The sequence below is a fragment of the Diplotaxodon limnothrissa genome, linkage group LG8 (assembly GCF_057381915.1).
Source record: "Diplotaxodon limnothrissa isolate DT_005_m linkage group LG8, D_limnothrissa_male_GT1.1, whole genome shotgun sequence".
NCBI classification, from domain to species: domain Eukaryota; kingdom Metazoa; phylum Chordata; class Actinopteri; order Cichliformes; family Cichlidae; genus Diplotaxodon; species Diplotaxodon limnothrissa.
The window spans coordinates 30,347,518-30,374,621 of record NC_140603.1 but is presented as its reverse complement, the minus strand read 5'-3'; the positions used below and the strand labels follow the sequence as shown (position 1 = coordinate 30,374,621).

Here is a 27,104-nt window from a genome sequence, read left to right as displayed (position 1 = left end):
AGTTTAGATAATAAAACTGAATGTAATCCCATACAATCGAGTAGGAAAGGCTCAATTTAAAAAGAGAGCAAAATTATTCTCAGACAAAAGAAAGAAAATTAAAGCAAACGTTTACTTTATTTACTTTATTTACTTTATTTTGAAGTCCAGACGGACGTAACGCGGTCGTCAGCAGAAGCTTTTATTTCTAAAGGCTGTAAGCGGAAGCAGTGTGGGTTTATTGTGGTTTAACTTGACGCTGGTGCCGGACAGCTGCCACACTGGACTCGGACTGAGCCGGACTGTGTAAGTAAACCTGAAATCCGTCGCTTTTCCTGCCTCCAGACGGTCAGACCGTGTTTGTAGGGATGGTTTACCCGGGCAGCAGCGGCCTGGTTCAGGGCCACAGGCTGTCGGAGAGACGGTTAATGTAGGCGGGAGAGGAAATGGGTCGATGTTTTTAGGCCTGTGACTACAGTTTGAGCTCCACGGGGAGGAATTGAGCACTGGTGACAGTTTAATAGGTATATTTACCACCGTGAGTATTATATCTGTACCAAACACGGGAAATGAAAAGCAGCGGATTCACAGCAGAAACACCTTAACTGATCCAGGTTGATCTGATTCATGAGGTGAAAGAGCTGTAAAATCAGGGTTTATTCAGCTTTGTCTGTAAAAGGTTCATATTACCAGGAGCGACTGTAGGATTCTCATAGGGTGGCACAGGGACCAAGAACACTACTTATATATTAGTGTACTTGATTTTTAATATTTGTGCTACTTATGTTATTCAGCTCTTACATCGTGTTTTCAGATTTATTTTGTCCTTTATGTTTTATTTTTCCTTTTTCTGTCTTTAACTTTATTAATGTTTAATTTACTTTAGTTTCTTGTTTTACTATTTGTTTGATTTCAGCTCATTTTGGCTGTTTTGTTTGTTTTAGTTTTTCCATCTTTTTTGATAAACAAGTTATTATATATTGAAGGTCCAGAGGAAATCAGAATACCTGATCTGAAATAAATACAATGTAGAAAATTAGTATTAAAAAGATTAGGAGGTATTTTTAGGCTTACGTGCTGCCCTGTGGCTTCATGCAAATGTTCTTACACGAGAAGAAGTGAATAATTTTTTGTTCTGAATAATTGTTCAGGTCGTGAAACGAGTATTTAGACTCAGAGCTTTCTGTGGAATATCGATAAGAGTGTCCAATCGAGTGCACTTCTTGTCCTTCCTTTGTGTGTATTTTAATTTATACTTTTTATTTTCCCTTTACTTTAAATTATTACATTCTTTTATTTATACATGTATTTTATTTGTTTCATAAAGGAAGTCTTTGTAGGGTCTGTATAAAGTTTTTATTTGATGTGCCGTATTTGAATGCATCACTCGGGCAGATGTTCATTGTACACCTGTACGATGACAAAAACATTCATTCTAGTCTATTCTGTTGCTTAATCAAAAATTATAGTCCTATATAAGCACAGAAGTTTTAAAGTCAAAGTTAGGGGTCATCAGGTCAGCAGTATGTACTGTGACATCATCAGTCAGATGTGAGAACAAAAGAATAGCCGTGTTTTCCCCTGAGAACTTGAAGTAGCAGTTGAATGTAACTTCTTAACAAGTTTACAGTAACAGTACATCAACCTTGTGATCTCAACAGAAAGCCTTCTGCACGTCGTAAAACTGAAAGTGAAAAATATCGTTGTGGAGGATTTAAAAAAGAATCTTGGGTCAGGATTTTAAAGCTGCTGTTTAACCTCCATCAGTAATTTCCATGTACTGTTTGCTCTTCCTGTCATATAGAACACAGCTATAGTATCAATACAGGGACACCAAATATCAGTATTTTATTAATTAATAAGAAACGCTTAGCTAACAAATCTACCTGCTAATTCAGAGCGAGCTAATTACTTTGTCACAAGGGTAACCATAGACAGCTAGCTGAGGCCGAGGGTGTTGCACACTCTTTTTTTACGACAATCATCATTAGGGGCTTAATAATTTTCAGTTGTAGACCTTATAAATGTGAATACTGTTAAGCAAATAGCTCCAATAATAATAATAATAATAATAATAATAATAATCATAATGGATTGCATTTATATAGCCCTTTTCTCTCACATTCACACACTGGTGGAGGCTACAGGTGTAGCCACAGCTGCCCTGGGGCAGACTGACAGAGGCGAGGCTGCCATATCGCGCCATCGGCCCCTCTGCCAACACCAGTAGGCGGTAGGTGAAGTGTCTTGCCCAAGGACACAACGACCGAGACTGTCCGAGCCGGGGCTCGAACCGGCAACCTTCCGATCACAAGATGAACTGACAACTCCTGAGCCACGATCGCCCAATACTTACTATGTAGTTATAAATATGCAAAATAATAAGAAAGGAAAAGCTGTGTTGGCACCAAAACACTAGTTGGTGGTAGAATTGCTGCCTTCAAGTCGATCCATTCTCTTCTAGTAGTTTGGACAGTGGAATAATTCGATGGAGATGCATCATCTGCTTATATTTCTATTTACAGTGTAGGGTTTCAGAGTACAACACAGATTTAACACAGAACAATTAATTCTCTGTAATTTGTGCTAGTTTAACGAACGAAGGGGGAGTTACCTGAGTGTCACTGGGTTTTTTGCTGTTTAAGATTTCAATCACTGAGGAGCTGCTGAGCCGGAAAAACCGTGGACTTAAAATAGCCACCGTGACATCACTTACTGGTCTGTGGATTATGGTTTTGAAGCTTTGCATCTGCCATTGTTGAATTTGAGAGCTTGCATGAATGAATGACAAGTGAAAGTCAACATGTGGTATGACCTCTTTTATTATTTAACACAGTCTGAACTAGGGCTGGGCGATATGACCCAAAATTCATATCTCGATATTTTTTTTAAGCCATAAAGTAAGAACAAAAAGAGTTCTTAGTCAAAGCTGTGTCCCAGATGTCACACAGGCACTTTTATTAACATACAGCACAGATGTACATGAAAAATTACTCAAAATTAAATTATGAGCATTCATTAAATAATAATGCTCCATAAATAAAAGAAAACAAGGTTGTTTTTGTGCTAAACAAAGAGCTCACAATTGTGCAGTCAAAATGTAAACTAAAAGACGCTGAGCGTAATAACAAAGACAGACAGATTTCACAGCTGCTCTGTTCCCAAGTTTTACTGTGTGACTGACAGCCTGGAGTTTGAAATCCGCTTCATAACCACGTCTCTTACAGGTGCCATTTATGGTCCTTATACACACACAAGGTAATATTACGTTGATGCACAGTACGTATCACTCCGCGAAGCTCCTCGGTAGCCGTAATGCGCCGACAATCTATCAAGCGGTGCAGCTCCGTAGCTTACCAAAGTCGTACTCAAACATTTTTGACAGATTGCTGAGCGCCGTGTACCACATAAAATCGGTTCGCGGCCACCAAGCACAACCAGAATTCATACATAAGGCGCGCTATCAACTTTTGAGAGAATGAAAGGATTTTAGGGTTAGCGCTGTTAGCTCGTTAGCGCGGTTAGCTCGTTAGCATGTTTAGCTCGTTAGCACGTTGACGCCGTCCAGCCCCACGCATGGGGCGATGCGCAGTAACTCGTTAACGGAGATTTGCCGTGTCCGTCTTGTCGCTGCCTGCACGTGAAGCGATGGGGTAGGAGGGGGAGTTGTCTTCAGTGAAGGCGAGGCGGAGTAACGTTGCGTAGAGACAAAAGTGGACGAAAGAGAGGCAAACTTGCGGCTCCACAACTATAATTATAACGTAACATAGACTATATCGATATAAAGGATATTGTCACATCTTATATCTCGTATAAAAATATATCGATATGTTTTAAAAACTCGATATATCGCCCAGCTCTAGTCTGAACTCTCTGAGGCGGCTTTCTTGTCCCTTCTTTAAGTAGTCTTCGGGAATATCTCCCCAGGCTTCTCCAAGAACATTCAGAGCTCTTCAGTTCCAGTAATGGGATTACATAATTCCATCAGTTTTGACAAAGCTGCCGTCAAACTGTTACAGAGCCTTCACTGTGTTTCACAGATGGCTGAAGACATTGTAAGAAGCATGAGGGGTGTCTCGAGACTTTTGCACTGAGCCGTTTCTTTTACCTGATCCCAGTTTGTTTTACTCCTTCTCTACTCGTGTGCTGAATATTTGCACATTTCCAAAAATAACCCAAATCTTTTTTTGCTCAAGTAATTCAAAGTGAAAATTCGAGGAACTGCGTTTGTGTTTTTTAACACTCATCCAAACAGTCCTAACTGGTGACACCAATACTTCCCCTGTTAGCTGAGGAAGGAAAGGCAACAGTATGAAGCTCTTAGAGACTTTTTAGAAAGAGAACCTTATGAGTGTCTGCCACTTATCTGCTGTACAACTCAGACCAGGGTAGGTGGAAGAAAATGAATGGATGGACTTGCATTGCTAACATTCATTCACACTTATTGTGTTCTAAATTTGCATTCCCGTACCTTTGCTAGCTTTCTGTCTTTCAGCAACTCCTGCGTTATGTTATTTTCCTTTAATCAAACAAAAGGTTAAAGTGGAAAAAAAGCTAATTTTTAGTTGTTTTTCTGATTTTTGTGCTATTCTAAAACTCTCATGGCTTCATGTTTTCTATTGATCTCTAAGTCATTAGAGATCTTAAAACTGTAAGATCATTCAAGATTCATTCCCCCTTAAAACTGTAGCATCACCTCACTGTCAACCGTGTACATTAAACTAATATTCATACAAGTTTGTCATTGTTTAGGCATTTTCACCAAATTTAAAGAAAGTTGAAGAAATCTAAAGGCATGAAATCAGGTGTAAGATATATTCATCCTTCGGCGGTGCTCTGAACTGTTCCAACAGGATTTTTTCACTTTGAAATTGAAAATGAAAACCACAAAGTTGAGCTCTGTGACAGCGAGCCGCCTCCCTGTGAAACTTCTAACCTGCTTCTGCTGTTTTTTTGGCTTAAAGTCTGCTTTTACGGACCAAATTTTACTCATCCCATGATGGGTGGGTGTGCCTGAGACACTGAGGAAATTGCACACTCTTACAGCGGTGACTCGTCAGCGACAGGGTAGTCACACCCTGAAGCAGTGGTTTTCAGGCTTTTTGTGCACAAGCCACAGCAAACTGTCTGCCCTAATTTGAAGCCACACCTGTTTTCTGCTCAAAATAACATCAGAGTCATCTAGCGTGCCATCAGTTGTTCTTTTGATTGTCTTTTGTGGTTTCTTGACCGTGCACGACTCTTTTATGCCAACGCATTAGCATAAAGGTTGCCTCCGACGTCTTATCAGACACAGCTCAGTGGACCAGTCCTGCAGCGTCTGCTTCAGACTTGACTAGACCAAGTTTGTCTCAGAGGGAATGCTTGTTTTCAGACTGGCTGTTTAGTTTGTTCGGCGCTATGTTAGCATTACCCAGATAACACACTCTGAAAATGACTGACATCCCCACTCCAGCTTCCAGTAGCTTTAGCTTTCCCCCCACTTCTTAGTCAGTCGCTTTGTTAGCTGCACTGGCAAATTGCAGTTTTCCATTTAAGAAAATGATCTATTTCCCTTTTATTGTCAATCAGGGCCTTTGATGTGTTATGTTCTAATAATTCCCACCATTGTGCAATAATGGGAATGGGCTGTGGTTTTCCTTTGACACACATTTTTTAAAGCAGTATTTTAGGGGAAGTGACTGTGTATAAAGTACTGATACAGTACAGTACATTATGCAGAATACAGCATGTGATATATGGCTGTCAAAAAATTCAAGGCTCACCTACTCTTGTCTGAAGTCACACCATTGTTCCTTGGACACCATCTGGGGGTCGGTCCCCTGAAGCATGCCCGGCCTTATTGCCTGTTTAAGTCTGCAGAAATGACAAAACGAACATCATTGTTGTAGCGATTGAAGCCTTAAACTCTTCAGGAAAATGTTTACTCAAGTACTAAATTAAGTTAGCAGTTGGACTATGTTTAGAGAGTTTTTTGTGGGTCGTTAACATCTTTTTTTCTCAACGTCCATCTTTGTTATCTGCTTTTTAGATGCTAACATGTGAATATTAGCCTAACCATAGCTCTGTAGGTCACCAGGCATCACTAACCTTTCAAGTGCTGCAGGTTAGTTTTCATCTTTGTTTACGTCCAAAGTTAAAGCAGAACTGCGTGTTTAGTGTTTTTTTTAGAAATACTTAAGTCAGATATATCATCTTCAGATGGAAACCAATTAGATAATTTAATTGTAATTGTAACTTGGCTTAATGTTGTATATTCCCTTTTCTTGGGAATGTGAGAATATGTTTATAATATGTATTTATTGTAACACCCGTGGGAGTAGCTAAACTAGAATTTTGCAGGTATCTGAACTTGAATCTGGGTGTTAAAACTCTTTGTTGGCCAAAATGCTCAGGCAGCAATTGGAAAGAAAGGGAACACGTTTGGCTTTTCCTCCTGCTTTAAAGGAAAATTGAGCAAAGCTGGACATGACATAAGAAACGTGAAATGCAAAAATCTCGTTACTCCTGATGGCTGGAGCAAAGTTGAAGTTCAGTTTGGACCAGACATTCAAGGCAATTAAACCAGTCATTGAAAATGTTGATACATGGTGAGGTTTGAAGCCGCTCTGGGGTGAAGACACAAAATAAATGTCTGTATGATTGATTTCAGCAGACATGTTGATTCTGGCATTGCAGTGTGAGAGTAAATCACAGAGCTGGAAATGGAAAACAATAGTCTTTTACCTCTTAGTGTGTGTGTGTGTGTGTGTGTGTGTGCGTGCGTGCGTGCGTGCGTGCCTGAAAGTTTTTAGTGTGACAAACCACACCTTACATCTGCATGTTTCAATGACACGTTGTGTATTTGATGTGAAGAAAACTGTCATTTATGTATGAAAGGAATCCGATGCACAAAGGATTCTGCACAGGAATGAGCGTTCATGTTTCCCCTACTTAAAGACAGTGGTATGCACTATGCATGAAGGAAACTGGTGAAGAAAAAGTAGATTCTGAAAGTGAAGGTTGGATTAGTATTATCTTCCTTATCTGGAAAACTTCATGCTGGGCTTCATTAGCTATGAAAAGGCTGCAGGCGTTTCAGCGACTTACCTGCCAGTAGAAACTCGGAGGGGACTGAGGCTTTTGAAAGACATGAATCTTAGCAGCCGGCAGTAAATTGCTGTAATTGTTTTTTATTTAAAATTAAACTTTGAGGTTACAGTTAAAAGCAGGTGAAACATGCAGTCCAGTAAAGTCCACTCCCACTGGAAGAGTGACCCTTCAGAAACATTAAAAAAACTTTGGGGACAGAGAGTGCACAGAGAGAGCAGTTTATGTGGAAAGGTAAAGACGATGCAGTAATACAAAGAAGAAGAAAAAATGAGAACGCCCCAAATGTGCAAGCACTTGGCAAAAGTAGAAGGAAAAAACTCCCCTTTAGAAGGAAGAGACCTCCTCCAGAACCAGGCCAAACCAACTTAATTGGCTCCTTTTATTGTGGAGGAGTTGCAGCTCTCCATGAGTTCCTGCTGAAGGACTGAGCTCTGCAGCACCCACTCACAAACAGGAACCCAAGATACTTGAACTCCTCCACCTAAAGCAGCAACTCCTTCCCACTACAGAGTGACGTCAGACTTGCTAATTCTCATTCCTGTCAGTTTTTACCTACTCAGCTGCAAACTGGAAGCTGGACGTCACGAAAAACCAGATCTGGCAGGCAAACCAGTCTTCCCATCCTTACTGGAAAAATGGAACACAAACTTTCACTTGTTTCACTTTCTCTACATGTTTTTGGGATACAAGTTTAGCAATAAGATAAAACAGAAAAGCAACAGACTTTGTAAAAACAGAAAAACACCCAAGCTGCCAACCACTGTTAATTAGACCCGTATGTCTGTACTGAGTCAGCAGTGTAAAGAAATGTGCATTGTTCACTAGTCATAGATCAGTCATAGATCAGCCATAGATCAGTCATAAATTCCAAACCTAGCACCTTTAACCTGCCTTGACACTTGTGTCTAAATGTGTGTGCAGAGTTCCTGTGATGCCCCAGAGCGGGCTGAGCTGGTCGGGGTTGCGATGCCTTACGTGGACCGACAGAATCGCTTCTGCGGCTTCCTGGACATCGAGGAGAATGAGAACAGCGGCAGGTTCTTGCGCCGTTACTTCATCCTGGACACTGAGCAGGGCAGCCTGCTGTGGTACATGGATAACCCCCAGGTAAGGCTGTTTATGAGCTGAAAACATCTTTATCATCTGAAAAGAAACTGTTTTTATAGGTGTTTTCATCTGAGGTCTGGGTCATGATGTCTTGGGGTGTGTAGTAAGAACATAAATGTAGGCCTTTTATTTTGAAGTTCAGAAGCCATTACAGGTATTGACTTTGGTTTTCTTACCTCCAAGTGGCAATAAACAGCTCGTGAAAATCATCATGCAGGGACTTGAATCGCTTCAGGGATGTAATCCATCACATTGTTGCACAGCTCATATTTTAGATGCACCTTAAGAATCAGCTGCATGAAGTATCAAAGTCTTTATGCTACAGCAGCATTTTTCTGTTGTCGTGCGCTAGGGCTGAACGATTATGGAAAATAATCTAATTGCGATTTTTTGCCCCAATATTGCGATTGCGATGCGATATGCGATTATTTTTTAAGGTCTTTGTCTTCTGTATTATTAAACAAAGACAAGCAATACATCATATAGTATGGCCAATACTATATTACATTACTTTTAAACTGTTCTTTCCTGGAAGACAGACCTCTGTTATGATGACATGAGGTGATGCATGAATTGATGACTGACATTTTTATTTAACTTCTTCAATCACAACAGTATATTTGAACATACACAATAGTTTATTTTTAGCTTACAAACATCTGAGCATAAAGTGCTGACAAGGAACCCTGGTGTAAACATTAAAATGAAAGTCAGTACAATGTGCAGATTGCAGAAATATACATAAAAAAAAATCAGTGGCTTTACCACACTCAGTTTTTCGACATCTGTGAACTACTAGACAGTCATTCAATTAAAAAATAATATTAAATAAATAAAACTAATAAATAAAAAATACACACATCTTACTGATCTCTGCAGTCAGTAACATTACACATAAAGTGCAAACATAATAGCAATTGTATAAACACACACACAAACACGCCTTTAAAGTTTAAAGGCGTGAAATTGGACGGTCTAGCCTTCTGATTAGCGTCACCGCTGTCTCGGTGGAGTTTAATAAACTCGGCCGTCTGCTTCTTGCTATCTAAAATATAACCAGACACTGGCGTAAATTCTCGACTGTCTCATACTTCTGTTTAATAAGTTTTCTGTTTGACGTTTAGTCAGCTGTGTGAAAACCAAGGAGGAACCCACCCGGGGGATTAATAAAGTTTTATTTTATCTAATCTAATAACTTTAATCTCAGCCAAACCGATTTACTCACGAACAAACAAAACACTGAAAAAAGCCCAACAATAACATTTTTAGGTTGTCTAAGTGACTTATATATTACGTTTAACCCGAGCAGCGAAACTCCGCGGTGATCTGAAAATGATGTGCCGGGAGTTGTGCCGTTCTCGGCCGCATCAGTAACCCTCGAGCTCCCGGCTAGCTGTCGAGCTGGTGGGTAGCAGACGCCTCTGAAAACGTCGAAGCACTTTTGCAAATATGGGATATCTTGATAAACCGAGCAGATATTTGATGTTTACACAACTACTTTCTCGCCTGAAAATATGTTAAAAGTTTATTTTGTGACCCAGAAAGATTAGTATGAGTAATTTTAAAACTTAGTAGCGGCCGCCATTGCTGGAAACTGGAGTTTGGCTGGGCCGCGCTATGAATTCTGGGATATGGTAGTAATTTGGACAGCCTTATAATCGCAGTATAATCGCAGCCTTTGCGGTTAGAAAATTGCACTTGATCATGTCGCGATATTATCGCAAATGCGATATATCGTTCAGCCCTATCGTGCGCTGACACCGTGAAGCTCGGCTCTCGTATTGTTCTGCATTTTTCTACTACCTGAAAAGGTGCTGCAGACGTCTCTGCCCGTGACTCTGAAGCCCACTGCTTTTTTGCAACAGGAGGAAGTAGACGCTGTTGCACCGGGGAATACATTTTAATTCACTTTCACACTCTGCTGTGCAGCAGGATGGTGTGTGTGGGAGTGAGTCAAAATGAACTCCTCTGTGTGCGAGCTCATTGTGATGAAGGGACATGTCAGACACGTGAATCACACCACTGATGTGTTTTTCAGAGGCGCTGGAGCCGTACAGCCCCCTGAGACCCTCCCCCCTCATATGAGGACGTTACACTTTGGCTTTTCTGCACCTTATACTTCATTAAAGGGTTTTGTTAAGCAACGGTTACTTTAGAAAGAATGCAGGATTAGGGCACTTCCTCCTTGGCTTCACTGTTCAAATCTGAAATCTGATTGAGTAGTCTCACCTCTGCATGAAACCAAGCAGACAAACGGGAACCAGAACAGAAACAGGTTAGCGATAGCACTGAGATTTCCTACTGTTGGGGAATTTCTAAAACTCGTCGCATCCTCATGCAGAAAGCTGGTCGGACTGCCAGCGCACAGAGCTTTGGTATTTTCCAGATGATCTTCCCACATAGATGTTTATAACAAGTATTGTGAGATCAGAGAAGACTGAAACCGGTTCTGACCATTTTTTTTATTCATATCTGACTCTTTGGATGAAGTTAAGCTCTCTTATGACTCCACATCATCGTCTTTTACATTATTTTGTCATTTTTACTGAACATTACTGAAAGGGGAAAAAAGCAAACTCTTCTTAAGATCATAAATTTAAGAAAAAGAATAATTAATGTTTTTAAATATCATGTTGTGAAATCTGTAAATAAACGCAGGAAATACTGTTGTTGATTTCCATCATAGCAGGCAGCAGTGATGCTAGCACTACGACCTTGTTCACTTCTGTTAGTTCTACGTCTTCTCGATGCAATCACGAATGGCTGATGCTTATACATTTGTGTACATTTGTGCTTTTTCTCTTCAGAATCTGCCCAAAGATGCAGGAAATGTGGGCTCTCTCAATCTTTCCTACATCTCCAAGGTTAGTCCTCACTCTTCCACACACACCGTTTCACCTGCACTCTGTGCGTACAAACGTGCTTAAATCTGTAAAATCCGTTGTTATTTTGCCGTGTGATTTCTCTTGTTACCAGCTGTAGACTGAACAGAACATCTGCTGGATTATCGCCTCTTCCTTTTCATGACTCTATCCTAAAGCCTGTCGAATTCCTGTGGCGTCAGCCGGATTTTAAACTCAAAAAAATGAAATGTTATATCACAACAACCGAATAAATTCAGAAATTCATTTGAAAGTCACACAGTAAATAGATGCTTCAGAACAGGAAGAAACCTCCAGAGGAACAGGGCTCAGGGAGAGGCAGCCATCTGCCACGACCAGTTGGGGGTGAGGTGAGGGAGACAGGACAGACGATACACTGTGGAAGAGAGCCAGCGATTAATAATAAATTGGACTTTTTTAATTTTAGAGATGTTGCACAAATACAAGAAAGCAAGCCTACAGTTTTTTCAATATGTGCATTGAAGGACAACGCCGAGATTCCTCAAAGTGTTACTGGAGGCCGAGGTAATGCCATCCAGAGTTAGCATCTGTTTAGATACCACATTTTTATATGAATTTTGAAGCAGGAAGTTAAACCTTATTCTAAGATGGGCATAGAAGTGAAAATGTTTTCTGTGCCTTGTAATAATACTGCTGAAGGGAAGCATGTATAATGTAAACAGAACTGGTCCCAGCACTGAACCCTGTGGAACTCCATAATTAACCTCAGCGTGTGAACTCTCCATTTACATGAACAAACTGGAGTCTGACAGCTAAGATTCAGACCACTGCTGTGAGTGTAGCATCTTTATAGTATGATATGTCGTTTGCAGCACGGTGGCACGGTGGTTAGCACTGTTGCCTCACAGCAAGAAGGTCCTGAGTTCAATTCCACCATCAGGCCGGGGTCTTTCTGTGTGGAGTTTGCATGTTCTCCCCGTGTTTGCGTGGGTTCCCTCTGGCTTCCTCCCACCGTCCAAAGACATGCAGTTTGTGGGGATAGGTTAATTGGATAATCCAAATTGCCACTAGCTGTGAATGTGAGTGTGAATGGTTGTCTGTCCCTATGTGTTGGCCCTGCGACAGACTGGCGACCTGTCCAGGGTGCACCCCGCCTTTCGCCCTATGACAGCTGGGATAGGCTCCAGCGCCCCCCGCGACCCTGAAAAGGATAGGCGGAAGCGAATGGATGGATGGATGTCGTTTTCCTGAGTTTTTCCCAAATGTGTGGTTTTCTGTAGGCCACATTCGTCTTGTCCCAGCCACAAGTCCACCTTACATCGGCTAAATGACAGCGGTGCCAGGATTTATCCGTCCCGTACTCTGCCATTAGCAGCATAGAATTATCACAGATGAGTGGGTTCATGTTTTTGGTGGGTTGTGCTGACACATTCACCCTTTACTCTTCTCTCTCGCTAAGGTCAATGATGCCACCAAACAAAGACCAAAGGCAGAGTTCTGCTTTGGTAAGTTCATCTTTATTCCCTCTCACCCTGCACTGCGTCTCTCTGCCTCCTTCCTCTTTACCTGCGTAGTGACTCTGGCCACATACATTTCTCTTTGCTTTGCTTTTGACCTGTTTGTGTGTGGCTTTGTTTCCAGTGAGAGGAACTATCGGTGCTCCAACACGCTGACGTTTTAAACAATAGCATGCTTGTAACTTTGTGGCAGCAGATTGTCCCTTTCCTGTTTCAACATCACAATGTACCTGTGTGCAAACAGCTGTGTACGAGAACACAACCGGCCTGCACAGAGCCCTCAGACCCCACTCCTTCCTCACTTCCTTCCCAGTCTCCTTTGTCCTCAATCCTTCCTTGTTTCCTTCCTTCCTCGTCGTTCTGCCCTACCTCTTTTCTTTCTCACTCCCTTCCTCCCTCTTTTCCTCATCTGTGCGGTTTATTTCCTCTCTTTTGTCCCTTGCTACTTGTTGTTCCTCTGCTGTCAAACAGTAGGCCTTTGTCACTCAATAGGAGGAAACTGTACAATGACAAAGACCTGACCTCTGTGTGTGTATTTGCATCTGGATGGGATAATGGCACACACACATCCTCTGGCTCTGAAACAGAAATAAGACGATATTTTTAGATACCCATGGAGCTCGTTTCTCTTCTTCCTCTTGTGCTTTCGAGCCTTACACATTCCTCTCTCTCCCTCTCATTCGTTCACAGTTATAAATGCAGGAATGAGGAAGTTTTACCTACAGGCCAACGACCAGCAGGATTTGGTAGAATGGATCAGTGTTCTCAACAATGCCATCAAGATTACTGTGAGCAACACACACACACACACACACACACACACACACACACACACACACACACACACACAGATCCATCGTTGACCCTGTTTGTCCTCTTGTTGTGTGTCGCTCTGTCTTCAGCCTCGGGCTGCAGCAAATGGAAAGTTACACATCAGGCCACTGTGATAAAGATCAGTGCAGGCGTAGCAGCGTGTAAAGACACAGCAGCATTAAAGCCACCTGCAGCTGCTGTGGTCTGCAGTCAGCTGACAAGTTTTCTGTGCACACTTTCACCTTTTCAAACTCCCTGCCTCTCTATAATCAAGGAATCTCCGAACTCGTGCGCCGATATCGACGCACGTGCTGCGCTGGCCGCTGCTGAGTTGAGCAGGCGGGCAAAAAATCTGTTGGGTTGCAAATGGAGGGTCCTGTAGAGATGCACGGCCAGCTGAAATGACACCGAGACGTCGCTTGTGTCAGCAGATGCCATTTTCCTTTTTGTGTGCACCATCCTTTGCAAGGGCGACAACAGCAAGTGCATTAGCCTCACTAAAGGACTCGCAGCATTGGTCGGGTTATGTGCAAACAGTGACGTCGCCACAGCTCTGTACCATTTATACCAGCGCTAAGGTCCTTGGGCTATTCTCCGGAGTACATCCACGTCAGCACAGGAGATGTTAAAAACCACTGAAATCACTTTGCTCCTGATTTTGACTTTCGAGTTTTGGTGGTAAAAACTGACAGTCGTACACGCTAAAACCCAGCAGGCCACCTGCATTAGATTACTGCATTAGCCGGCTGCTAAGCAGAAAGGCGCACTTGCTGCCAAAACTACACCACAGTGTGGTTTTCACCAGCAGATGTCATGCCACTATGTGCAGTCTCAGTAGCAGCTAGAATAGGCTGACCGACGCCATGCTGTGGATGGATAACCTCAGACGCTCTGGCTGAAGTCTGAAGTCTGTTTTCAGTGTTTACCTCTGCTTCTACTGAGAGCGATCCTCGTCATGTCTTCCCTGTGCTGATGTGCTTATACTAGGCTAACAACAGCTCTATAACTAGTCACCAGGTCAGTCCTCATACAGTTTAGACCACCTGTACGTGTAATGTCATGTTTCCTGTGAGGCTTTAGTGCCTTAACACGCAGGGTGTTACAGTATTGGCTGCTAAACTACAAAGTCGAGGTTATTAAATCACAGGGGTGGAGGGAGCATAGTGGGAAAAGTAATACCCATCACAGCAGTAACACTGCTTACTGAAAAATGATTAGCTGGGAGTGGCAGATTCACACCACCCATCCTTTTATCGTTTATTCCTTTTCCATCTATCAGAGTCCAGGAAGGAGTCTAAAACAGCACTGATTTTAAAGTTAATTTCTGGTGTCTGCTTGTTATTTTAAGCTGTGAGCACCTCTCCTTTAAAGGAATGGTACATATGTAACATGCTGGTTGCAGAATGAGCTTCCTGTCAGACTCAGACCTCTGCTCCAGTTCAAGGTGTGAAAATAACCATCGTCACTCTTTAAGACCAAAGCCAATAACTGATCCTAATAGCTTTTATCTCTATTTAATTAGCATTGCTAATGTAATGTGAATTCCTATGATAAATAACATTCAGAGAGTTAAGAAAAAAGGTGAAATAAAGCCCAAGCTCTTAAAAATAGTGAGATGTGGAGCCTTTTTGCTCTGTTTTCAGGTGCCAAAGCCTGGCGAGGGCCACAACACCCACGCAGAGACTCCCCAGGAGCTGCTTGGAACCGTGAAACAGGTCTCCTACAAAACTGAGATCATCGGAGGAGTCCCCATCATCACGGCCACTCAGGTAACGCTCACAGCTGCGAGCGGCAGGAGCAGCTCGGCAGGTCCGGTCCTGCCTGTGCTGGTATGCAGCTGCAAATATGAGTCAGCTCGCAGGAACACAGGCGAGTTAAGGCTGGTTTAATTATGAGTCGGAGGTTTTAAAAATATCGAGGGGAACGCGCATCGACATTTAGCTGCTGATAGCTGAGGTTTGTTTTTATTTGTTAAAGGGGACCTCTGACAGTTTTGCACATCTGTGATTGTTACGCCGGTTTTAGGAAGTAAAACTGCAAAATCTTTGTAATCCATCGTTTGTTTATGATTGAGACTAGCGACCCCAGTCAGAGGAGTTGCATTATGGGTAATATATCATTGAAAACAATGACAAGAACAGGAAGAATGCATGGATTAAAAATATCATCGCTGACTGTCGTCTTATTTTTATTCTTGGACTCTCTTAGAGTAGCTTTGGATGATTCAGAGTTCATAATAATCCTTATTTGTTTTACACCGGGCTTTCATGCTGCCCCTCAGTTCATCCTCTGTGTGAAAACAACACGTTTAGCTCCTCCCTCTTAAAGTCTTTCAGCTTTCTTCTGATTGGCTGCCCCTCAAAACGCAAGATTGGATCAATGGGCTGGCAGGTGGCCGGTGTGTCGTGGTAGGGGTATCCCCTCTCGATGACATCACCGGGTGTCAGAAGTAAAAAAAAAAAACTGTGTGAAACCGAGTGTTCAGAGCAGTTTGAATTGGAGAAATGAAGTGTGGACGTGCTGACTGGACACGGCTCAGTGTGGAAGTAAAAAGTCCACAAACTCTTCAGCAGAGGACGACTTTAGAAATCAGTTGAAACTTTAAGACTTCAGTGTTTTATATATGTGAGAAAATCCCGTCCTGCATTAAAGTTTATTTCATCATTCTGATTATAAGCAGTTAAAATGAATCCAGATGAAGTCTAATGTTCGTGTGTGTGTGTGTGTGTTTAAGGAGCAGGGAGAGGGGCACAATGGAGCTGATCGTGGAGGCGTAAAGCGGGCTCAGAATCAAATGCCCTACTTCCTGTCCAGAGGAGCGCAGGATCAGGCCATCATCAAAGCGGGATACTGTGTGAAACAAGGAGCTGTGGTGAGACACACACACACACTCAGGGTTATTCAGTGTCGTCATAATGAACCATCACGTTTGGTTGGATAAAATCTCACACAGTAATCAGATAAAAATACTTTTGTGTTATTAATGAGCAACAGTCGATGTTCAGAAGAGAAAAATCTTTGAAAATAACTCGGTCACTGGTTTCAATCTTAGAAAAACAAAGTAAACCTTTCGCTGCAGTTACCTGCCATATTAAAATAATGTTTTTTAACAGAAAATATTTCTTTCCAAAAGTGAACAATAACCACAGTAAGAATACAGTCTGGTGCCTTATAAATACACCGTATGTACAGGTGCGGCACAAAAATGTTAGAAAACAGAAGGAAGTGGCAGGCGTAGAACTAACCTAACTGTATTTCAAAATAAAACAGAAAGCAGCTAAACAGAAACTTTGAAACGTGCTTTGCTTCTTCCTCTCAGATGAAGAACTGGAAGAGGCGGTACTTCGTCCTGGATGAAAATTCTCTCAACTACTACAAAACTGACATGGTGAGGAAACGGTGAAGAGCTCAAACACGGTGACATCAGTGCTCAAAGACGCATCACGTTGCTCCCAAACAGACACTGAAGAAGAAGAGAGTGAAAAAAATCTGTGCTTGTTGCAAAACTTGCTGCGTGTCTCCACATGCAGAGGCATGCGTCCTGAATACCTCCTCATGTCATCTACGTGTGGACAGATTAGCCCTAACTACGGCCTGTCTGTGCACATATATGGGCACACCCCGTGTGTGTGTGTGCGTACATATATGTGTGTCTGGCTGAGTGTTCACACCTTTTTATGTGTAATCATGTCCTGAGTGAGTGCAGCTGCTGCAGAGGACATTTGTTTGCATGCTATCGCCGCTGACTGCGAGTCATACAGACCGACACGATCAAGCATTTAGATCATGCATATCATCAGCACACGCGTGTCTTCATGGATGCTGATCCAAATGACACACGGGCGAACTATCTGACAGTCAAATAACCCCAGCCTTCAGCAATAGCACACACTGAGCACCGTTTATAGGTGATTTACTTAGTTAGCGTCGCCAAGTGCTGATTATAGGCAGCTCGTTAAGCCAGGTGATGCTGCACATCAGGGATGTCAGACTAATCTTCCATCGTGGTCACGTGCGCCCCAGTTTGATCTTAACTGGGCCAAACCAGGGAAGGTGGTGTTTCTGACAGCGTAAAGACATTTCATCAAACATTTAATCCCTGAAATGTCTTAATACATGAAATATAAGTGCAGGTTCAACAATACATCTCAGTTTTCTACCTGATAAATGTGTAAAATTACAGTCAATGTTCTGGCAGCTCATTGCTCACATGGCCTCTTTTTAACCCTGGAGCCACTGTAAAAAAATCAAAAACGTCTGTAGCAGAGTGGATAGTAGAAAAAGAGGAACTTTTCTGTCATTTAATTGTTTAACGATTATTTTACTACTTGGTGCACCATGAGTGTCCATGGCGAGATCTTTATTGATTCAAAAATACAGCCCGACCCATCGTGACGAGGTCACGTGTTTCGGTTTGCTTTTGATATGTACTTCCTCTCCTCCGTCGTCTCAGGAGAGGGAGCCGCTGAGAGCCATCCCGCTGAAGGAGATCCACAAAGTGCAGGAGTGCAAGCAGAGGTCAGTCAGCCTCCCTGTCAGCTCTGTGTTTGGGTTGATTCAGGGGAAGTTCACTAAAACGTCTCCTCTGTGTCCTCCAGCGAGCACATGATGAGGGACAACCTGTTCGAGATGGTCACCAGCTCAAGAACCTTCTACATACAGGTAACACGCATGAGGAGGACGCGGTCATCAGTCAGGAGAAGCTCTTTCTGCACCGTTGTCTCATCTGTTCTGCTTTGAGCCAAATGAGTGTAAATTAGATTCAACATTTGGATGATTGCTCCACGCCTCCATCTTCTGAAGGATTTACTCTCTCCGCTGTCTCCACATGAGATACTGATGAGGATGTACTGATGGGACATTTGGTCGTCTTTGTTCTTTCCAACTCTTCTAACTCAACTACTGAGAAGGAGTGATTTACTGACAGGAAGACTTTGTTTAATCGAGTTAAAGTCACTGTATTATGTCATATGTACGTGTTTAGAATCATAGCGTGCATTCATTTACATTCCTGTGTTTCTCTCTGTCAGGCTGACAGTCCAGAGGACATGCACAGCTGGATTAAGGCCATCTCAGGCGCCATCGTGGCCCAGCGCGGTCCCGGGCGCTCCGCTAACACTGTACGTATCATCTCAGGTGAAGCTACTTGGTAAAAGAGGTTTAGGTGACATGGAAAAGGATGAGTTTGATTTAGCAGGACAGATGTAGCAGTTTTAGAACATGAATAATTCAGTTTAACTAAGATGGTACAAAGATGCTGCCATAATTGAAGATGCATTCCTTCTTCTCATTGGTCTTTAAAATGATATGAAGTGTTTCTTCCTGCTCACTTCACGCTGCAGCAACATGTGGCTGCATGAGCGAGTGCAGCAGTGCCACCATGTGGCAGAAACACAGCACTGCAGCAGCTTAATGAGGTCTATAACTCTGTAAACCTTTATTAGATTTCTTTAATTAATTCAAAGATTTTTATTAACAAAACAATCTTCAGATGATTTGGGTGCTTAACCCAGTGTGGGAATATTTTAATTGTAAATCTGTCATTCGGGATGAGACTGAGTGTGAAGTCATTTGTGTGTGTGATTTTAATACCCTGCTCGTGATTTTGTGACACTTTCACAGATGATGATGACCGTGACTGATGCATGTGTTTTTGTGCATTTCTGTTAAATCTTTCTCGCTCTCACACACACACACACACACACACACACACACACACACACACACACACACACACACACACACATAAACTGGTTTGTAAGAGAAAAACAAACCAGTTTATGGAAAAGCTCTAAAAGACGTCGATTTCAGACATTTTAAAGGTTTCTGATGCAAAACAACATTGTTATCTTTACCCTTGTAACTGGTGGAAGAAGCAGACCACAGACAGCTTAGACAACAAGCACCTCTGGACAGCTGTTATCTTAGATCTCTCTGTGAAAGTCCCGTCATGTCCTCTTGTACTTGTGCATCTGTGATTGCTGCTCCAGTGTATCAGACCTTATAAAAACCCGCCATTCTCCCGGTAACGCTCCTCGCCTGAAGCTATAACTAAGTTTGGAAACTATTAACTCCAAGTGAAAACTGCTCAGCTGTAGTCAGAGGTCCCCCCATCAGAGGAAATTCAGGCCGACCAAAGCAGAAGTCCATGACTGATGGTGAAATCACCGATTGCACAGTGCAAGTGTTCAGAACGGGACGTCCGAGCACAGATTTCACAAACAGCAGCAGAGCTGGAAGCTGTGTGAACCTGCCCGGAAGAGGATTACAGCCGCTGAAAAAAATGGGGGAATTTGGGGATTTCTTTCTCAGAATTCTGGGAAAAAATTCCAAAAGACTCCTCACTCTTTTCACTGGCCCTAAACTTCCAGTAACCATGACCCTGAAGGGGGATTAGCAACTTTTAATTGAGCTGTCCTCAGAATGTCTGGATCACACCTCACACAGATGTTTGTCACAAGAAATAAAAGCAGGTTGGCTGGTTTCTGTCTGTGTAAGGTGTGGATGATGGATGGATGGAGGGATAGATGGGTGGATGTGTGGATGGATGGATGGATGGATGGATGGATGGATAGATGGGTGGGTGGATGGATGGATGGATGGATGGATGTGTGGGTGGATAGCTGGATGGATGGATGTGTGGGTGGATGGATGGATGGATGGATGGATATGTGGGTGGATGGATGGATGGATAGATGGGTGGGTGGATGGATGGATGGATAGATGGATGTGTGGGTGGATGGCTGGATGGATATGTGGGTGGATGGCTGGATAAATATGTGGGTGGATGGATGGATGGATGGATAGATGGGTGGATGGATGGATGGATGGATGTGTGGGTGGATGGATGGATGGATGTGTGGGTGGGTGGATGGATGGATGGATGGATGGATGGATGGATGGATGTGTGGGTGGATGGATGGATGGATGTGTGGGTGGATGGCTGGATGGATATGTGGGTGGATGGATGGACGGATAGATGGGTGGATGGATGGACGGATATGTGGGTGGATGGCTGGACGGATATGTGGGTGGATGGATGGACGGATAGATGGGTGGATGGATGGACGGATGTGTGGGTGGGTGGATGGATGGATGGATGTGTGGGTGGGTGGATGGATGGATGGATGGCTGGATGGATGGATGGCTGGATGGATATGTGGGTGGATGGCTGGATGGATATGTGGGTGGATGGATGGACGGATAGATGGGTGGATGGATGGACGGATGTGTGGGTGGATGGCTGGATGGATATGTGGGTGGATGGCTGGATGGATATGTGGGTGGATGGATGGACGGATAGATGGGTGGATGGATGGACGGATGTGTGGGTGGATGGCTGGACGGATATGTGGGTGGATGGCTGGACGGATATGTGGGTGGATGGATGGACGGATAGATGGGTGGATGGATGGACGGATGTGTGGGTGGATGGCTGGATGGATATGTGGGTGGATAGATGGACGGATAGATGGGTGGATGGATGGATGGATGGATGGGTGGATGTGTGGCTTCGCTTGAATAGGAGCTCTCTTCCGCGCTGTAACTGAGTTGTGCTGTAAACTGTTGTTTTCAGATCCGTCAGGCCAGAAGGCTGTCCAGTCCTTGTATACAGAGGTATACGCCATTCTGCAGCGGTGAATGCAGCACGTATGTGACCCCCGTGCCCTTTACCCCCAACCCCTGCACCCCGACCCATTCACCACAGCTTCCCCCTCACCGAGCCTTCACCCTGCGCACCACAACAGACGCGTTGTGGTCCTTCCTCACTCTGAGCTCTCTGTGCGTCGACGCTGTAGTGTTCATCCATCCTAAAGCTACAGCCAGGCTGAACAGTCACTCCAGCTGTTGCTCAAGCAGCAGGTCTTTGTAGCCACATCTGGAGCCTGCAGCACGTGCAGCTGGATAGTTTGTGCGTTTGGATGAATCTCAGAAACATTCAGAGTTTGAGAGTTTACAGTTCATGCCTGGATCTCACCCAAACCTTTAGTCAGAACTCTGATTATCACAGAAGCATAAAAATCAAGTATTTCCTTCCTGTTTATGTGATTTATTCAGATCTTCTGTTGATTTAAGTTCTTTTCAGCTAATGAAAAGATATAAGACTAGTTCAGTATCAAAAACAGGTTAGAAAAAGTAAGAATAGTAATAAAAAAGGGATTTTAAATCCATAGCCTTGTTTCATTTGTTCAAATCTAAATGTTTAAGATTTATTCTACAGGATTATGGTATCTGAATCTAATTAAATACTTAATTGAGTTTATTGGAAATGACCCATGTAGACCCTTGTGCAGTACCCTTAAAGCCCACCAGGGGGTGACAGCCTGCACTTTGTGACTCATGGCTCTAAATAGTGAAAGTTCAGATTTTCTTTCTGCCTTCATCGAAATGCATTTTGTTCATGAAGAAGACACTTTATGGAATAATTCAGGGTTTTTGGGTTTGACGCTTCATTTCAGACCTTCTGAATGATTCACATCCAGATTAGACTGAACTTAAACTCATGATAAAAAAATTAACAACCTAGATGATCAGATTATTTCCAGTCTTCCTTACATATTTATATCCTGTGGATGGGTTTGTGCCACAGTGTTGTCCAGTCACAGTCGTGCTGCCCTCAGCTTGATGCAGCTGGAAAAAACTCTGAAATTGAGTTGATCAGCTGACCTTTGACCTTTAACTGTAGCTCACAGGCTGAGATGCTTCCTCCACATCGACACTGACGATTTCTTCGTACACTGTTGTTTTGGCAGCGTCCTCCTCGTAACACGTTGACTTTTCTCTCTGGTCCTCCATCGACTGCCTTGGATTAACACGTCCATCCTCTCACATCACAGCTCGTCTCTCTGTCTTTCTTTTATTGATCCAACACGCTCTCGTGTAGGCAGAAACTTCAGCTCCACCCGCTCATGAACATCATCCTGCACCACCTGCACCATCATCTCTGAGGGTTTCACGTTGTTTCATTCTTCACTCCTGATTCAGATTTACAGCGTTCCCGACTCCCAGCAGGACTCCACAAGAGCCTAACTCATCCCGAGTCTCTCTTTTTTATCCCGCTAACACTTTGTCTTTCTGTTTTTCCTCCGTGTGTGTGTGTGTGTGTGTGTGTGTGTGCGCGCGTTTGCCTTACAGAGAGTAAGGTGTGACAGTGACGTACTAACCTTCCCCAAATGAGCCCCACCGCCGCCTTCTTCCTGTCCCTCCTCCTCCGCCTGCTGCTGCTCATCGTCCAATCACCAAGCCCCGATGCCTCAGCTTCTTTGCACCTGCTGCTTGATCCCGCCCTGCTCCCTGGCGGCTGCGGCGCCACCCATTCGTACGTGTTGCTTGTATCTGCATGAAGCCTTGTTTAAACTCACAGCATTTCACTCGTGTGTAACTGTTTGTCCATTGAGAGCAGGTTAGCCAGCTGGAGGATTGTGGGTACTGTAGTGTTTAGAACCCCCTCTCTCCATTAAAGTGGCAAAAGAAGGTCACGGTGCTTTAATGTGGCTGCCCGTGCTGTTAAATCATCAAAGAGAACGTCCTTGGCTTCACCTCTGTAAGCTGTCCTTGCTAGAGTAACTAATCATCATCTTTTACAGTGTTCATTGCACCCTCCCTGAAAGCTTACTGTCCAAGCACTGCCTAATAACAACTAATATTATTATTATAACACTGAGGAAGCTTCTTTGCTTTTGCTGCCACTTGTCTGTCTGCTACTTTTGCCTAGCAATAGGGATTATTGTGCATTTAATGGGAACCCTAAATATGCAGGCTGATCAATCAGGTCTGATTCTAATCTAAAATAAGGATTAGAAGATGGTGATGACTGATGAGCATCTTTAATATCAAGCGAGCAGCTTTCGTTTCACAGAGCCTGATCCGGATGTTTCCGATTAAATTGGCTGTAAGCTCCACGTTTTCACTGATTCTGTGACTCGAGCTTTACATTTTCCTGAGCCAACACAAGGAGTCTAATGTCAATACTTTCCAGAGCAGTTTCAGGAGTTTAGTCTACTTTAATCCAGGGAGCTGACGAGGACATGTGGTCACACAAAGACACGGAGTTTTAGTTTTAATGCTGTTTTGAAGAAAATGTAGGAAACGTCAAGTTTTTAGCAGCAAAGTTTTAGTTTAGACTTTCAGTTTTCTGTAGAGGAAGAAAAATAATGTGGCTGAGCTGCAGCTTGATGGGAAGCTCGGGCCTGAATGACTCTGACAGCGTTTCCTCTTTTCCATCTCCATCACACACTCATCCATCCACCCACCGAGCCCTCCATCCATCCATCTCTCCATCTGTCATTCATAGTCACCGCTTCTGCCTCACCTCCTCCTTCTCTTCCCTCCGTCTCCTCAGGAGCACAGTGACCACTCCCCTTCCACCTCCACCTTCTACCTCCCAGTCGATGAGGAACCCCAAGACTCGCAGTCCCCAGAGAGTGCTCAGCCTCGCTCTGGACACGCGCCATCGGGACAACTTCCTGGGCCTCCTCCCCTGGAGGCTGAGCGGGGTCCAGTCCGTGATGGTGCCCCTTCCCCCGGCGCGCTCCCGCCTGTCCCTGCAGGAGACGCTGCAGCCTTCAAAGTGAAAGAGGAGGACAAGCTGGCGTGGGGAAGCCCCAGCGGCGTCTCCGGGTCCCAGCTCCTCCTGGCTGAGGATCAAGATGTGCACATAACCCTGTTCTGACAAACTCTAATGGACACACACACACACACACACACACACACTTGTGCACACTGTCAGACTCTGCATGTCCTGCTGAACCTCCTGGGACCAGTTCTTTGTTTTGTTTTTTTGGGATGGGACCTTCCTCCGCTGTTTTCCCTTCTCCTTGTCTTCCCTTGTATCCTACAGTCTGTCACTCCAGGCAAACGACAAACACGGCTTGCTGTTACACGTTTCAGCGGCGCCGCGACTCTCACTTCCTGTGATGCACCAAAGTTTGTGTGTTTGCTTCCAGCAGCATGGAAGACTGACTGAGAGACTGACTAATCCCACATCTCGGTGTTTTTCATTTTAAACTCGCGCAGAGAAGCTCGAGGTCCAGATTCACTGAGCAGAGGTCGCTGAGCGGCCAGCTTTCATGAGCAGGTTTCCAGAGGTCACGCTTACTGAATATTTCCCGTCGTCAGTGATGGAAAAATGTGTCATTTTCTTAGATTAGAAAAGATGCTGGTCTGTCTCTTTCATAAGACAGCACTGAACACAAGTCACGCAGCAGGGTCATGCAGGCATCTGTGTCCGCCACGGGTGATCCTGCTGCAGGGAAAGTCCCGCATTGAGAAACTTTGGGTGGCTTCTGATCCCTGAAATGCAGAAGGACGGCCTAGCCTTGAGAATAAAATAATAGCTGTTTGTCTGAAGGAAAATAGAGGAAATACGCCTCTGCAGAAGCCTCCTCCGATAGATTTGATTAAGCTTCCAGCTTTAGTTCATTTACTTCATATTTGGTCACCGCGACTACAGTGCTTTAGAGCCTCTGCGATGAAAGACAATCATCTGCTTCATGTTTGCTATGGAAGATTTAAAGCTCTTTAATGAAGCAGGCATTCCCAAAGTGAAGTGTGCTGCAGCCCGTTTAAAGACGGGAAACTCACATGGAGCACGCCCAATCTTAAATCTTCACCAAAAATCAAAATACAAGTGATGTATTTGCTTAAAAATTATATTTAAAAAAAAAATACAAAAATCAAATTGGCTCCAATGTGTGAAACTTCAGCACCGAGCAGTAAATTCAGGTCAGAGTAATGAGTGATATCACTAACTGGCCATGTCATATTAGCAATTTTAAATCACTTGTTATATAAAGAAATACATTTATATTAATATGTGACTGTACATACTGTAGCACCTCTGGAGTCCACCAGGGGGCGCACACTTTCGGAATGACTGTAATAAGAATTCAAATAACCGGTAAATTTAGGCTATGATGGAACTTCCGTTTGTCAAGTGTGTCGTGACCTCTGTTTGCAGCGTTTCCACCTCCTTTTTTAAGCGCTTATTTAACCAAAGAAGTTTATTTGAAAGCTGCAGTCAGTGAAGGTTTATTTCAGTTTCTCATCACCGTCCTTCGAGAACGCTGCTAACGTCTGTGAGGTTACTTCTTCTTTCCAGCATGCTAACTGGTATCTCCAAACCAGCAAGCTTTTTTATTTGTCTCTCAGCACCAGCACGTTACCAGTTAGCTTGCTAAGTAGCCGCCAAGGTGCTCCAAACATCAGCAAGACTCCAGCGCAGCTTTGAAAGAAAGAAAAGCGCCTCTGGTGGTAAAACGCGTCGCTCTGGCCTGTTTTAAGCGAGTGAAGCCTGATCAAGGAGGTGAAAAATCTAAGATGGGCTTTAACAGAAAGCTTCTGCTGTCCTTTGTTTTTATCCAAGGTCAAGTCCTTCTCCTGGCTCTGTTGGAGGCCTCCAGCTGTTCAAAAACGAGTTTCTCTCCGTTTATTTGCTTGTAGGGGATTGTTTGATCGTCTGGGTTTTATCTTAAAGCGCCTTGAGATGGCTTGATGTGAATCGGTGCCTCTTACTTTGATTCCTGTTCATGTTATCTGATCCTCAGACTTGCACATAAGCCTAAAATTCAACCATGATTACTAAATAACCCTGAAGCACCCGAGGCTTTGTCGACTTTTGTGCGTCCACAGAGTTTAAGTCTTCAGACGTTTACGCCTCTGAATCCTGCGGTTGGGAATCTTTGCTCTGGCGTCAGGACTGAAAACGTGCTCGGCTGTTGAAACTGCAGCGGCTGTAATTAGTGAGATCGCACAGCGCTCTTTATCTCAGCTCTGTCCAGTTTCAGCAGTGAATTTAATTTCTTATTAATAAAGCCGAAACCTTCCATCTGCGGTCCAGTTGCTGCTTTGCCACATTTCCAGATTTATCATATTTTTTTAAAATCCAAAAGAGAAAATGAGTCTGGCTGAAGCTGTGTTCAGACTCCAAGTGTGACTGTTGCTTCTGTCCTCTCCCTCACTGCACATCCGCGCCGCTGTACTGCTTTCTAACTGATGCCGTATTTGTTTCAGTCTTTGGCTGTAAGATGTGGGGACGTGAAACCAAACTGGACGTGTAAATGAGACTCTAACGCTCGGCGGCAGGTTTTCGTTCCTCTCGGCGTCCGGCTGCGAGCTCTGGTTGTGGGTGTTTCTTTTTCTTCGGTTTCGATGTGCTTTTAGTTTCTATGATGATATTATTTACAGTGATGAAACATATATGTTGTTTACTGAGTTTTTTTAAACACGTGTGCGCGAGTGCACGCACACGGCCCTCCTTCCTGTTGTTCCCCGTTCACCATAAGCTGGTTAAAGTGCCTGCCTTGTTCTTACTAAGAAAAATGATATAACGATGAGCTCTTTTGACCCTTTTTAGTGTGAACATGATTCTAAAAACATGTACTCTATTTATTAAAAGAAATTTGGAATAATTTGAACTGGTTCATGTGTCTGCTTTACTTTACTTTACTTTTATGGGGCGATCGTGGCTCAAGAGTTGGGAGTTCGCCTTTTAATCGGAAGGTTGCCGGTTCGAGCCCCGGCTTGGATAGTCTCGGTCGTTGTGTCCTTGGGCAAGACACTTCACCCGTTGCCTACTGGTGGTGGTCAGAGGGCCCGGTGGCGCCAGTGTCCGGCAGTCTCGCCTCTGTCAGTGCGCCCCAGGGTGGCTGTGCTTGCCATCACCAGTGTGTGAATGTGTGTGTGAATGTGTGTGTGAATGGATATGTAAAGCGCTTTGGGGTCCTTAGGGACTAGTAAAGCGCTATATAAATAC

The 27,104-nt window shown here is 43.7% G+C and overlaps 1 protein-coding gene across 1 annotated transcript; it reads left to right on the top strand.

Annotated features, from left to right (window-relative positions):
• Positions 1-235: 235 nt before the first annotated feature.
• Positions 236-26,720, top strand: LOC146627403 (pleckstrin homology domain-containing family A member 1-like). The gene is made up of 12 exons (XM_085361649.1): positions 236-285; positions 7,993-8,178; positions 10,986-11,042; positions 12,481-12,526; positions 13,229-13,326; positions 14,995-15,120; positions 16,086-16,223; positions 16,671-16,739; positions 17,805-17,869; positions 17,950-18,013; positions 18,382-18,471; positions 23,694-26,720. Exons 2-12 carry the CDS (start codon positions 8,038-8,040, stop codon positions 24,021-24,023), a joined length of 1,224 nt encoding a protein of 407 aa, XP_085217775.1. The 5' UTR covers positions 236-285; positions 7,993-8,037; the 3' UTR covers positions 24,024-26,720.
• Positions 26,721-27,104: the final 384 nt, after the last annotated feature.